At 44.1% G+C, this 14,543-nt stretch overlaps 1 protein-coding gene across 1 annotated transcript; it reads left to right on the forward strand.

Annotated features, from left to right (window-relative positions):
• The first annotated feature begins 7,191 nt into the window (after window positions 1–7,191).
• On the forward strand, window positions 7,192–13,562 carry FST (follistatin). The gene is made up of 6 exons (XM_084304688.1): window positions 7,192–7,275; window positions 9,243–9,434; window positions 9,759–9,977; window positions 10,338–10,562; window positions 11,632–11,862; window positions 12,586–13,562. Exons 1-6 carry the CDS (start codon window positions 7,194–7,196, stop codon window positions 12,666–12,668), a joined length of 1,032 nt encoding a protein of 343 aa, XP_084160814.1. The 5' UTR covers window positions 7,192–7,193; the 3' UTR covers window positions 12,669–13,562.
• Window positions 13,563–14,543: the final 981 nt, after the last annotated feature.

The raw sequence follows: 14,543 nt of genomic DNA on the forward strand, positions 1-14,543 counted from the left end.
AAAGAGGTAAGAGCCAGAGCAGAGACAAGAAAGCAGAAGTGCAAACTTATGCATTCTGGACAATCCTGCAAACCCATGACACAAGTAGCTATGCTGTGAAAAAAAAGATGCGCTGTCTGCTCTTTCTCCAGACATCCAAGGAGAAAGGAAGGTTACTGTAACCTAAACATTAGCAGTCTGTAAATCAGTCCTTCTATTCAGATTTGTGGCTCCTCAAGTCAACTCTTGATCAAGGGTAGAAGAAAGCAAGTATGAACCAACAAAGCTAGTGGACCCGAGATACAAGGATTCCTCCTAGACCCCCCTCCTTGGACATGAACAGGGCATAAGCCAGTTATTGAGGTACAGGAGGATGACAGCTTTCACAGTACATGCTGTGGAGTCAACAGACCTTCAGCAGTCTATGCATGGCCCCTGCTCAAAAAGAAAAGAAAAAAAAAAATTACCATGGACTAATTCTTCCTTCTCATTCTATTAGCTAATATTTACAGTCTTACTTATCCCATAAAGCCCTGACTACAAAATAACAATTTAGGAGGTCCACAGATACCACTGTTTTGTGTTATGATAAGTCTACAGAGCTACTTGCAATGACATTTATAATACAATATGACATAACACATTTAATTTGTACTAAAAGTCTTTCTGGAAAGTCACTGTTATTTATGCAATAGCACAAATGTTCTTTAATGAACTGAAAAGAAAATTTTGATGATCTATGAAGAGTTGTACTACATCTGATGTTGTAGCAGATCTTGAAATAAAAACATTTTTAGCACTAACTGCTTTTTATGCATATATTTTGTTATAAAAAAATATAAATGAAAGAATCAGGGTAGTCACAAGATACCCCTTTTCTGCTCATAAAAAAAGCTCATCACAGTTGGCAAAAAGCTTTTCTTTGCTTCTGTCATAGCCATGACCTTAACTTTTCTAAAATTCTTTGTCACAATTAGTCTTGTTTAGATCACTGTTTTTGCTGGGGGATCTTTCTAACTCATTTCTCCTCTCACATGCTATATATTCACCAAAATATCCAACCGTTCTAGGAGGTGACATTTGGAGTTTAACACAAGTACTGCACAGGACAGTTTTGATAACATTCCAGTAAGCTGCAACTGACTGAACAGCATTCTAAAATCCATTTGGTTCCATTAATCTCTGAAAGTAAGCCATTAAAACTGATCCTATTCCTTGATGGGCAGTAAATACAAACCTTACAATAGTTAATGATCTATTCCTAACGAGGCTGTAAGTTTGATGTGCTCAAGCACCTACTCTCTCAGTCTAGTAAGAGGATCCAGTATGTCACCACATATATGCACTGAGCCAGAAACTGTCCATTTGTTACCCTTTTGGCCATGCTATATTAAGTTTTTCACAGTTGGCTATGGGTAGCACTCTCAACAATGATTTTTATTCCATTTAAGCTTCAGGCTGGGACCTTCAGTAAAACAAATCCTTTTTTGGATTAGAAAATGATGTGACTCCACATATCCAATGAATCAGATATGCCCTCTGCATTATCTTTAGTAGAATCAAAATAACAAGAAGAAAAATAATGTAATAGCAAAAATTAATTGAATTTTCACAGTAGTTATTTACAAACTACGTCCATCCTCACTTTAATCTTGAGATTTGTCTCCAATCCTGTTCCAGCTGCAACTGATTGCCAACTGACATGTCTTTTAAAGTCTGCCACACTAAATGTTCCAGACCTTAAAAGTACAATAACCACATATAACCCTACCATTCCCAAAGCACCATGTGCCTCATCTATTATTTTAACTTAAAAATTTGATGTTATATCACCAATTGTGACATAGCTCCTCTTGGCAGAGTTATGGAAGTAGGAAAGGCAATTTGCCAGTCATGAAGCTGGGCAAGAGCCATTTTGCACTTAGTACACGACTAAGGACCACTGAAGATTCACTTAATACTGGTCTTCCAGGAACTGTTACATCTGACATCTTTGCTCTTTCCATGCTCCATTCCTCTATGACAATTCTTAATCCTTTACATGGAAAATGGGTTGTCTAGGTATGGTGGTGATGCCTTTCTGGCATTTAGGCATTTCTTCAAAACAGCAGCAGCCTAAATGGCTGTTCAGAGTAGGTTGCCAGCAATTACTACATTTTCTTTTTCCTACATTCTCGAAATTTCATTTAGAGTCAAGGTTGGAATTCCTGCTACTGAACACATTGCAATCTCAGAAACTGGAGAGTCTTCTGCCCTAGCAATTCCATGGTCTGTGCTTCTAGTTGTTTTCTGTTCTCTGCAATTACAAAGAAAAGTATCCAATCAATATATCAGATCAGTGTAGGACTGGATCGGTATACTTTACAGTTTTGCATTTAACTTCCACGGAAAGTCAATGACTTTAATGCTTCCCTTAATTTTATTTTTTTTTCCATTTGAATTTTCTACTCATGTCCAGTTTTTCAATAACTTGGAAACCTTTTGTAACTAGTTTATCAGCATGTCATAGTTTTCATTCTGCTCATGCATTAAACCTCACCTCACCAAATCACATCCTGTTAGCAGTGGGTACTGAATAGTAAGGCCTGCCTCACTTCCTCAGTGCTGGTTCACAGTGCCACCTACACAAGAGAAGACAATGGGTTTGGAGTATCTAAGGCAGCTTGTCCCACCTGGCCTTCAACAAGGTGAAAGTATCCACCGAAGTGCACAGGGACAATTTGGTTACTACTACCTGAGTCACCAGTGAAAGATAGGAAGGGGGCCAATTTGTCTCATACCCCACACAGGTCTATTTTATCTGACCTAAAACATGAAGGACACCTGTCTACATGCCTTTTTTCTAGTCTGAACAAAGGCACAGAGAGAGTGGCAAAACCTCCATGGGCTACCAGAAACTCCCATATTTAAGACCACAGTAACACTTGTCACACCACCGTCCTGCTCTTCCCATGAACCGCAATGAATCAAAGTAAACCTTTAAAGTGCCTTCCAGAAGGTCTGAGCACCCATCATAGGGTTGATTATTAAAAGTGCAGATTTCTCTCCTACAAGAGGAGTAGTTGACCATGTTCAACTCCTTATTTCAATTCAACCACAGGAAGAAGTTCCAAATAGAGTACAAGAAGAAGTTACAAATAGAGTGTTTCCAGCTGTCTTGGTCAAAGGTGATGACAGCTTTTTAGATGTGACTTACAAAATATTGACTGATGAGCAAACTTACACTCCCTTTGCATTACCCCCCCCCCCCCCCATCCCCAGTGATATTTATTAGGTAAAATCCCTTTTACCTCTTAATTCAGTCCATTGTACACTACCTGAAAACCCTTCGGTCAATTTAAAACATAATAATAATAATTGAATGTATTTGTATTCCTCTCATAAGCACAACTTTTACCAATATCATACAATATAAGTTCTGTATTTAACCATCTCACTTATGTGTAGGTATAACTTCACTGTAATAGCACACATATGTAACACCTGAAGAACATAACACCAGAATTTACTTAATACATTTGAGGGGTTTAGTTTTATCAGAACTGGTTTGCTTGTTTTTCATGAAAAAGTCTTGGCTAAATTACAAAATGAACCTTTGCATTCCAAGTTCTTGTGCTACTCTGAAAAGCAGTACTTGACATTTGTACAGCAGGAAAAGGATTGAATTGCCCACACTGGGGAAAACAAAACAAAACAAACAGATGAAAGAAAAGCTTATAAACTGCAGTAATGCAATGGTGGTCAGAAAAGTCCTTAAATTTGGTATCAGAAATGTAAAATAGGAGAGCTTTCATAAAAGTGCCATTTTCCAAAAAAAGGGCCCTAATTTTTGTGGTAACCAGGACAATTAGGTGAAGCTAGCAAGGTTTCTCTGCTACCAGAAGAGGACGTTCTACCTTTATTTGAGCTCTTGCTCCGTGGGAGAAGCCAGCTGTGTGAGAAACCAGATCAGATGATGCGTGCATCCAGGACAACGGGAGGATGCTAGAAGCTTCTTCACCTCTCCTGAATTTTAGGCAGGGATGTGTCAAGATAGGTTTCCAAATTTTCTCGACCCAAATCAAGATCTCTTCCAAATAATCAGCTTTTGCTTGCAGTTCTGTTCACACCCGAGAAAACTTTATACAGACATGCTCTTTACCAAATTGATGGTCCTGAGGTGGCCATCCTTGACACAGGCAACAGCTCCTGCATTAAGAGACAGTACAACAAGGATGGAATAGTAAAATAATAATTAAAAAAAAAAAAAGCTTATGCTAGCACAATATTGACATCACAAAATAAATATTCCACACACATATGTACATGTGTATATATGTACGTGTGTTAATAGTACATGGTTAGTACAAGGTTACACTCTAGGATTACTTTTCCTCTTACTCAGTGTTTTGCAGAAATTTCCTCAGAGAACAGCCACTTAATATATTGGGTTATGAAGTTTGTTGTAGCTAGAGCTGTATTAGAGATAGGGAAAAGCCACATATTTTATGTAAATTGAGAGCTAAAACTGAACTTTCAGGAAGTTTGAGATGTTAGGGTATAGGGGTGTTTTAAAAGGCTTTATTATTCCAAGTTCAGGGCCAGCTGCAAAGATTGGACTCACATCCAAAAACATATATTAAAATGCATACACTTCTTGGTAGAAAGAAGTTTTAAAACCTGTCAGGCTGAGAACAACACTCTTTTTGTGTGCTGCTTGACAATTCAGTTACAGATCGACCCTATTGTTTTTTTGGTAATTTAAATGTGATTGTTGGCAAAGCAGAAAGGGGTGGGGGAGTAGTACAGGGAGGCACACAGTGAAAGAGAAGAAAGCATTTCTGATTATACAATGTTGTTACACACAAACCCAATATTTAGCATCTAAAAAAAAAAAAAAAAAAAAAAAAAAAAAACAATAAAAGAAAGAGCAGCTGTTTCTGTGTGATGTCAGGGAACAGGTGTGATACAAATCTCCATACCAGCGCAATCATATTGATCTCCCGATGATGCACGCATGAAGCACATGTGCAAACGTTATCGACCCATCCGGCATCTCATTTCCAGGAATACGGCCTGAAAATGCCCCTTTATAATTGAAAACATTATCAGGATAAACACCGCATTGGCCAATTATGAAAAAAACACAGACAAACTTGGGGAAAAAAAAAAAAAAAAAAAAGAGAGAGAGAGAGAGAGCGAGAGAGAGCAGGAGCAGAGCGGGGAACCTGCGCCCCAGCGGCGCGGTGCCGGGAGCGGGGCGCTCGGTGCGGGGGCGAGCCGAGGCAGCCCCGCCGCTGCCCCCCAGCCTTTTCGGGACAGGACCCCCGCCGGAGACCGGGACAAGCCCCTTTACCCCAGCTCCCCAGGGGGCGTTGCCCGGGGATGGAGAGGGTTTGGGGGTCCGGCCCCCTGTAGGCACCTTGCGCCTGGGGTCCGTCCCCTGCAGGAGGAGAGGCGGCTTTGGAAAGCTGCCCTTTTCCGCGGGCTGAGGGGTGTTTTGGTATTAATTGTTGATGCCGTCTGCCATTAGAGGGCACTAAGCAACCCTGCATTCAAGCTGCTCCGGCGAGAGAGGAGGGAGAGGCGGGGCGGGGGGGCGCGTGGGGGGAAGAGTGGCACCAATTTGGGAAAAAGATTAAAAAGGATGTGGAGTCCCGGAGCTTCTGAAGTACTCAAAATGCCCGGGCGCTGCTCAGGACGATGATCATAATAATAACAAAAAAAAAAAAAAAAAAAAAAAAATGCAGCGAGGTCAATCATTTACCAGTCTGCTTCTTAATGCGTGTGACTGCAGGTGGTACCGGGGGACATTGTGATTCATGCCCACTTTCAAAGCGGGACCCGGGCCCGGGCTGAGGCACCCAAACAACTGTCTTCTAATATTAGCACGGCTGTATTTCTGGATCTATTATAGTCTGTCCAGACAGATCCCATTGTAATGGGATCTTTTATTAAAAGATTAGCACTATCTCCTGCAGTTGGTGGAAAAAAATCTGTTATCGCTGAGTTATTTGCAGTTGTGGGGAGGGGGCGGGCGGTGGGGGGGGCCGAGGGGCGGGCGCGGGAGGAGGGCTGCGGGGAGGGCCGGCGGAGGGCGCGGGCGGCCGCGGTGCACCGGCCCCTGACCCGGCACTGTCCGGGCATTCCTGTCTGCATACTTCGCAGTCTGTTGTGCTTTGGTGGCTCAGAAAAGCGAAAGAATCGAAATTAAAAAGGCAGCTTTTGAATAAACAATGCCATTTTCCGTTAAGTAATCGTTTTGTATAAAAGGAAATATCGCCTACTCAGTTTCATTCAACGGTGCCAAAAAATGTTATAAATGAGAGACCGCCAACTTTTCTAAGGGGAGAATAATGCCAGACTGTGCTTAATAAACTAGTGCCCTAGAAGTTCATTATCGATGTTGCAATCCTTTCTGATTCTGAAAGGAGACCGCCTACGTCGCCCCCATTCCCGTCTCGTCCTCCCGGGCTCCCAGTGAAAAAGGCTGTCACTTGGGCAGAGCCCTAGGTATTAAACTTTTATTCGGTTCCTTGCTGGTTTTTTTTTCCTCTTTATTTATTTTTTTTTTTTTGGTCCGGGGTTGGTCGCTTGGTTGGCCGGGGCTTTTCTTCGGGGGCCGAGCCGTGTGTGCGCGCCGCTGCGGGCACCGGGGGCTGCGGAGCGCGGATGGGGAAAGCAGCGCGGCGGGGGGAAGCTCCGCGGAGCAGGGCGCGGAGCGGAGCACCCCCGGGCAGCGGAGCCCCCTCGGGGGATCAGCGCAGCCCCCTGGACCCCCAGCCCCGCTCCCTGCGCCGCGACCCCCGTGGGTCGCCAAAACCCCCCGGGTGCGCGGCGCGGGTCCCCAGGGCTTTGCGCTGCCTCCCGCGGGTGCGGAGTTTGCGCGGGTGCGCGCCCGGGGCGTGGGGGTGCGCGCCCGGGGGGGTGCGCGCCCGTGTGTGTGCGTGCACCTAAAGCAGATAATTGGAGAGGGTTTCCAGAAGGTGGAAAATGTCACCTGATTCACACTGAACTTTTTAAATCTCCCCACCCCCGAGCAGACACACACACACATTAGGAGACCGCCCACCGCAGACAGCTAAGACCCCCGTATAGATTTAAAGAGAGACTGCATTCAGAGCCTGACGTTCATTCAATAGAGCGATCATAAGCAGGCTGGCTAGTGCTCGCTCCCTCTCCCTACTCCCCCTCACTCTGTTTCTGTGTCTCTCTCACTCCGTGCTACGCTGAGGATGTTAAATCAGAGGATCCACCCGGGCATGCTCTTACTCCTGATGTTTCTCTGCCACTTCATGGAAGACCACACAGCGCAGGGTAAGACCGGATTGTTTATTCGTAGATGCGTTTTATTGCTGTTGTTGTTGTTATTATTACTGTAATTTTCCGTCTTTCGGGCGCTGTTTAGTTCGCTGCGGTGTTAAACGCCTCTCTCCAAGGTCCAACAGGAAAGAAGTTAACTGTGGGCATGGGGCTGCTTTGTACCGAGGCACAGAGGTGTCATTTAGGTTGCTTTTTGATCGGATCTTCACCCTGCTCTGCACAGGCACAGAGGACAGATGAGGATGTTTCTTGGTATTTTTGTTATTATGCAGCATGAATGAAGAGCAGCATCGTGGGGGAACTTTTCCTAGGCTCGGGTCCCGAATGAGTGCTCAAAGTTTGTTGGTAATTTAGCTCAGATTCTTATCTCGCCCGCCTGACAGAAGGAGAGGTGATGATGGGGAGCCCCACAATTACAGCTGACACTTTCAGAAACCAATAGTGGTCATTTTCCGGACATTCCTTTAATATTAGGATTTCCTCCTTACCCCCCTCCCTCCCCTAGTGAGTGTGTGTGTATGTGAGTAAATGTTAACGTGCTGTAAATTCTCCTGCGCTGAGCAGTATGCTTCAGTGAATTTGATTTTTTTTTTTTTTTCTTCTCGCGAACAAAACAGCCCCGAACCTGGTATTGACAACTCTTAAGAGCCCTCTTTCGACACAAGGGAATATTGATTTTTAGTTTAGGGGCTTTTTACCCCTTACCTTGACCGTGTGACACCCACAACCTGGATGTCTTACCGTTGCTTGTTTTTACCATTTTTCTTCCATTTTTTCCCCCACGCCCCTGAGCTAGAGCAGAAGTTAATCTAACGTAGGCAACTGTAAGACGCAAAACTTTTTTTTTTTTTTTTTTTTAGGGCGTTGTTTGTTCTGTGATTTTTGGCAGAGGGGTGGGGAGGGGGACACGACACGACACGACACGTCCCCCCGCACCCCGCGACATCCCGGCTGGCCGATCCTGACCCCTCGCTCCGGTACGTTCCCATCGGAGTAAGGAGGCAGGATCGAGCCCTCGCTGGATGAGCACCAGAATCAATTGGTATCGAGTCGCTGGAGAAGTCACACTGGTTATTCACGAGAGACTCATCACAACCAAAACTCTCCAGCTAAAGTAGGGGGAGTTGCTTGGACTAATGTTCTTGGCGTGACTCCACGAATAACAGGGATACTAGTTAAAAAAAAAAAAAAAAAAAAAAACTCTATCCGGTTTAAGGACAGTGTACTTTCCTCTGCAATCCTTGCCGGAGAGACGGCACCTCCAACTTTTCCAGTTGGATCGATTTTGAAAACTCCGTAGGGACCTCCTCCTCTGTGTGCCCTTGCGTTTTGTGTACTTTGCTCACTTTTTTTTTTTTTTTTTTTTTTTTTTTTGAGCTCTGCTGACTTATTTTAGTAAAGGGAAGACGTTTGTTAATAGCAGCAGCGAAATGTGGAGATTTCGAAAGACTTCGCTAACAGCGAATGTTCCCAGTCCGTGCGGATTGCAAAATGGGCTGGGGCTGCAACTGCGTGCGGCACTAAAACAATGCTGCTGGGCAGCCGCCGTCAGGAGGAGAGGGCAGGGGGAGGAGGGAGGAATTTGCAAGCGCGATTTTCTTTTTATTCCCTTTTAAATGCACATCCTTTTCAAGCCTCTGTCACGTGCCGGCAGGGCTCCTTCTGCTCTACATATGGAATAAATATCTCGGAAAACTGCCTCGTCCTGTTTTGATCCGGTCTTTTTCTTTCAGTCGCTTTTAATTATTATTTTATTATTATTGTTATTAGTAGTATTATTATTGTTATTATATTTAACCGCGGTCCCAAGCGGGCCGGGGTAGCTCAGGTTACGAAAGGGGGCAAATTAAAGCAGCCGCAGCGGCCAAAGTCGGGGGCGCCCGGGGCGCAGCACGCTTTGTGCCCCAGGGGTGGCGGTCACTGAAGGCGTGCGGGTGTCCCCCCCCCCTGTCCCTCCGCAGCTGGGAACTGCTGGCTCCGGCAGGCGAGGAACGGCCGCTGCCAGGTCCTCTACAAGACCGACCTCAGCAAGGAGGAGTGCTGCAAGAGCGGCCGCCTGACAACCTCGTGGACGGAGGAGGATGTCAACGACAACACGCTCTTCAAGTGGATGATTTTTAATGGGGGAGCCCCAAACTGCATCCCCTGCAAAGGTGAGGAGGGCCCTGCCAGGCACATAGGCCTGCACAGTGGGTTGGGGGAGGCAGGGGGCTCCAGGAAAACCATGCTGCCCCAGGGGGACCCCCTTTTTCCTCAACCATGCAGAGGGGTTGAGGGGAGGGAGTCCCCCACGTCCCTATCCTCGCAGGCTGGGGGATTTCCCTTGCCTTCCCTTCCCCACGTGGGTGTGGGGGTGTGGGGAGGTGTGTTCGCTGTGTGCCCTGGGGTCACAGCGTGTTTTCGTTCTCTGAGCGATTTTGGCACCAAGTCTGTCCCGCATGCTGGTTACTGAAGGGGTGCCTCTTTCCTTCCGTCAGAAACGTGTGAGAATGTGGACTGTGGACCCGGGAAGAAATGTAAAATGAACAAGAAGAACAAACCTCGGTGTGTTTGTGCTCCGGATTGCTCTAATATCACTTGGAAGGGCCCCGTGTGTGGCTTAGATGGGAAAACCTACAGGAACGAGTGTGCCCTTCTCAAAGCCAGATGTAAAGAACAGCCCGAACTTGAAGTCCAGTATCAGGGCAAATGCAAAAGTAGGTTTGCAAATCTCATCTGATCTCCCTCAAATGCCAAAGGGTGTGTTTCTGAGTGTAGGGAGGAGGAGCTGACGTACTTCCCCAGTGTAACCAGAGTGATGTTGCAAGTGCTGGGAGACAGTAACTAAACCATGCTCAGCAGACCAGGACCTAGCTGGACTGAGAGTTCCCCAGGGTCTAGCAGCACTTACGTCCCACCAGCTCCCCTAAGATGGGAAAGTCCCCTGCAGCAGCCCTTAAATGAGGATTGCTGCTGAATGTTTTAACTGATCATTTGTTTCATTGTGTCACGCATTTGCTTCTCACTGGGGTGCTGGTCTCCCCTAACTAATCACTCTGTTTCTGTCTTTATTTCAGAGACCTGTAGGGATGTCTTATGTCCGGGCAGTTCCACATGCGTGGTGGATCAAACTAACAACGCCTACTGTGTGACGTGTAATCGAATTTGCCCTGAGCCTACCTCCCCTGAGCAATATCTCTGCGGGAATGACGGCATAACTTACGCCAGTGCCTGCCACCTGAGGAAAGCCACCTGCTTGCTGGGCAGATCCATTGGATTAGCCTACGAAGGAAAATGCATCAGTAAGTATCTCAGCCGGACTGATAAGAATGGAGGGAACAGAACTTGCAGTCTCGGCTGTTTGGGGGTATTGTGGATGTGTATCGGTGGGTGCGTGAGTGCGTGAATGGATGGATGGGGTTTGTGCTGGGAAGCAGGAGAGATTCCAAGCACCCTGGGTTTGTGTTCCCCTCCAGGACAAAGCAGAGCTAGAGCGTGCTTTGCACCAGCAAAGATTGTAAAAGGGGTGAGGGAGTAAAGGGTGTGATCCTGCTCCTCTTGCTGTCACTGTGGGTGCTGACATTAGTGTCCAAGGGAGAAGTACCCACCATTAAATAAATGATGACATGGTTAAGGCATAACAAGGTCTCGATATTCAGTGGATCTGGATTCCTGGAAACAATTGTCTTGGCAAAGCTTGCGTTAACTTAATTGGAAACATCTGATCACTTTTTCCTCTTCAAAAATATTGCAGAGTTTGGAGACAGTTGGTGGGTGAAGATAGGAAAATAATCTCAGTGCATCCTGACATTTTGTGTTGTAATTCCCAGAAAGGAGCGGTAGTGAAGCATGTTACGAGGAAGCACCTTGCAGCCTCTGCTCCCCCAAACTGCTGGAGGGATGCCGGGGAATCTCAGACAGATTTTAGTTGGCATAGGTTGAGGTGAATTCCCCCTCCAATCTTGTAGGAAACAGCTCTATGAGAGTTAGTGTAAAAATAATTGATTTAGAAATGCTGAATGTGTTGGCAAATTCTCCACTTACCACTAATTTGGGAAGCTGAATTGCCACTGACATCAAACGGAGCAGGAAGGTCATGTGCGATATAGGCAAATGTAATTATGTATTCCCAGGGCCAAGCTCTACTGGCACGGCTGTCTTTCCTCCCCCACGTACAGACAGGCAAACGTGTCCAAGGGACTACTTGCTTAAAAACAGCAAACATCACCCCATCTACAGCATCTGAGCTCTGTCTATTCACAGTTCATTGGGAAGAAAAGGAGTTTGGGGTTGTTTGGGTTTGCTTTTTTTTTTTTTTTTTTTTCTCCTTTGTCTTTTCACTTACCTCTAGTATCTTGTGTATATTTTTAGAAGCAAAGTCCTGTGAAGACATTCAGTGCAGTGCTGGGAAGAAGTGCTTGTGGGATTTTAAGGTTGGCAGAGGTCGGTGCGCCCTCTGTGATGAGCTCTGCCCTGAAAGCAAGTCAGACGAGGCAGTCTGTGCCAGCGATAACACAACTTACCCAAGCGAGTGTGCCATGAAAGAGGCAGCCTGCTCCATGGGTGTGCTTCTAGAAGTAAAGCACTCTGGATCTTGCAATTGTAAGTGAGATTTTTAACTCTGCAGACACTTAAGGCTTCTGAAGGCAATCCCTAGGTAACAAAGACTTACGCCTTTAAACCTAAGAAAGCTTAATTTAGAGATTCAAGATACGGCACATGTGCCATACAAGTATGTATGTATCACGCACACGCTTTGGTTACTGATGAAATGCAATAGATGTCCAGCAACCAGTTGACTTTCAAGTTGGGGTTTTGGGGATATTCTGAGAACAAATTGTTTTCTCAGAAACGGGTTGCCCTAGGAGCATACTTTTAGCAATTTTTCCTGATTTGTCTGCTCTCGTGTGCTTCGCTGATTGCTTTATTAACACTCGGATAAACTCTTAACTCTGTCCAAATGAACGAGCCTGATGGTAGCACATGGGCACCTGGCTTGGCACAGTTGCCTCTACTAACTCTGAATGAAGGACACAAAGCAGTTAAACCTAGAACACAAGAGCGCTTTTTATTTGATTTCAGGAGTCTGCCAATAAAACCTGAGCCATTGATTCTTCAGAACTTTCTGCAGTTATGACTTCATAGATTATGTATAAAAAACCTTATTGCATAACAGCAGATGCCAAAGAGCATCTCACTACAAGTCGCATAAAATGCAACGCTGTATTATGGCTGTTCAGAGGGCTTTGAAAACATGCACTGAGCTGCTTCTGCGCTGTTGTTGTCCTTATTTAAACAACAGCTCCCCTGTATTCCCCCATCTAGCCATTAATGAAGACCCAGAGGAAGAAGAGGAAGATGAAGACCAGGACTACAGCTTTCCTATATCTTCCATTCTAGAGTGGTAAAACCTCCATCACTATTGGAACAGCCATTGGGCACGAAATCAATGTCCATACTGTAAATAAGTGTATGCTTATTTATTTTGGGGAGAAAAAAAGTATACATATAGTTGAGTCTCGTAGACATTTATTTATACTGTGTCATGTTTTATAATTTATACATAAAATGTCTGGTTGACTGTACACCTTGTTTTTTGAAGAAATTTATTCGTTACGGGAAGAGCAGTGTTATTTATTGTGAGGTCTCTTGCTTGTAAAGTAAAGCTTTTCTTTTTTTCTTGTAAACTATAAAAGTCCATTCCTTAGAGCTTACCCACATGATCTCATCTCTTTGTTTCACTGAAGTTAACTTTTTTCCACTTTAACAAACTTGCATGTCGGTTTCTGTTATGTTTATTTATTGGATTTTCTTCTTGCCGGTCCTGTACATAAAAGATCCCTCGGGTTTTTGTTTACAAGGAATCTTGACTGACCAAAAGGCATTGTAACTGACTTAAATATACTTCCAGGGTGCAGTGAGGCGGTCTTTAAGGAAACCTCTTCCACTTCACTTTTTTCTGCTTCTGATCAGATCACGTACTGACGTGATCTCAATGCGCTGAGCATTTATACTGTACTATAAGAATTTCGGACCCAAAGAAATCGGATTATGAAGGTTGTTAATAGCTACAGGGCTAACTGTAATAAGAATAAAGTTTTATTTTATTTTTATTGTTTTACTTTTTGTAACATGCATAAATGTTTTACCAGGTGTTTCCTTTAAGATGGTCTTGCAGTACCACTTTCAAAGTTTTGTTTCCCAATCAGTGTGTCACTAAAAGTTTTATCAAAGCTTTATCAGTTCAAGTTTCTTGCTTTTCATAATACTTTTTTTCTGATGCAATTTTATATTTTCAAACATGGCGAGTTAAATATAAATTCATTTAAATATATAGTTTTGTACTTTTCTACCATGTAAATGTGCAATGTATATAAAAGTTATAATGTGTATTTGTAAATAAATGATGAGTGAAAAAATAAAAAATGGAATTTTCCCTAGATGCAGTCCTTGTTTTTTTGCTTCTAAAGGGTTCTGGTGTGGAGGAGATGTACTGGTAGTCAGGGGAAAGGAGGCTTGTGTCTGACTTTGCACTGAAACACACTGGTTAAGGCAAAAGCTTTCAGCTGACATTAATTCAAGAAACCGTTCTTTTCAGACAGAAGCAATATCTCCAGTCTGTTGATGTTACTTCATTTTAAATCCAAGTACTCTGACGGATGGGAAGAGATTCAGCATTTTTGTTTCCCTCTCCATCCTGAGAATAAAACGTCTGTCATTTCTTGGACATCTTTAATTTGCACATTTCTAGGACGTTTTGAACACACATTTGAGTTTATGTTAAGCTTCAGATCCATGTTAGTGAGGTTATTGTATCATAATTTTAGATGAATAATAGAAAGGGCAAATGATGAACTTATTGCTCAAATGCAAGACAGGTAACAGTGCAACAGACGAATTAAAAAAAAAAAGATGCATCAAACAGCACATTGTCACTTGGAAATTCTTTGCTCCCAAGAGGAGGGTTAATTCATAAACTGTTTAATTCTGAACCAATCTTCAGATTGGACACTTTTATTGTCCAAGACTCAGTGTCCAGTGAACTCAGAGGAAAGGTATCAGCCAGCCATAGGCACAGTAGGGATCAAAATCTTGTTTTATGCTACTGGGGTTATGCTGTTCTCCCAAACAAGGCTCTACTTATCAAAAATTCTCCACTGTACTGCACAAAGCTTAAAAAGGTACCAACCACCTTCTTCAGTAGCATTTAAGCAGTTTGCTGAGTTGAGGTTTCAGAGCGGAAATTGACTTACCCGGTTTGTTTGAATACAAATCGTATTTAA

Source organism: Netta rufina (genome assembly GCF_964035555.1).
Source record: "Netta rufina genome assembly, chromosome: Z".
NCBI classification, from domain to species: Eukaryota; Metazoa; Chordata; class Aves; order Anseriformes; family Anatidae; genus Netta; species Netta rufina.

Coding starts and splice junctions, on each gene's coding strand:
- FST (XM_084304688.1), top strand. CDS start 7,194: ATGTTAAATCAGAGGATCCACCCGGGCATGCTCTTACTCCTGATGTTT. Junction 9,435..9,758: donor AAACTGCATCCCCTGCAAAG/GTGAGGAGGGCC, acceptor TCCTTCCGTCAG/AAACGTGTGAGAATGTGGAC. Junction 10,563..11,631: donor CTACGAAGGAAAATGCATCA/GTAAGTATCTCA, acceptor GTATATTTTTAG/AAGCAAAGTCCTGTGAAGAC.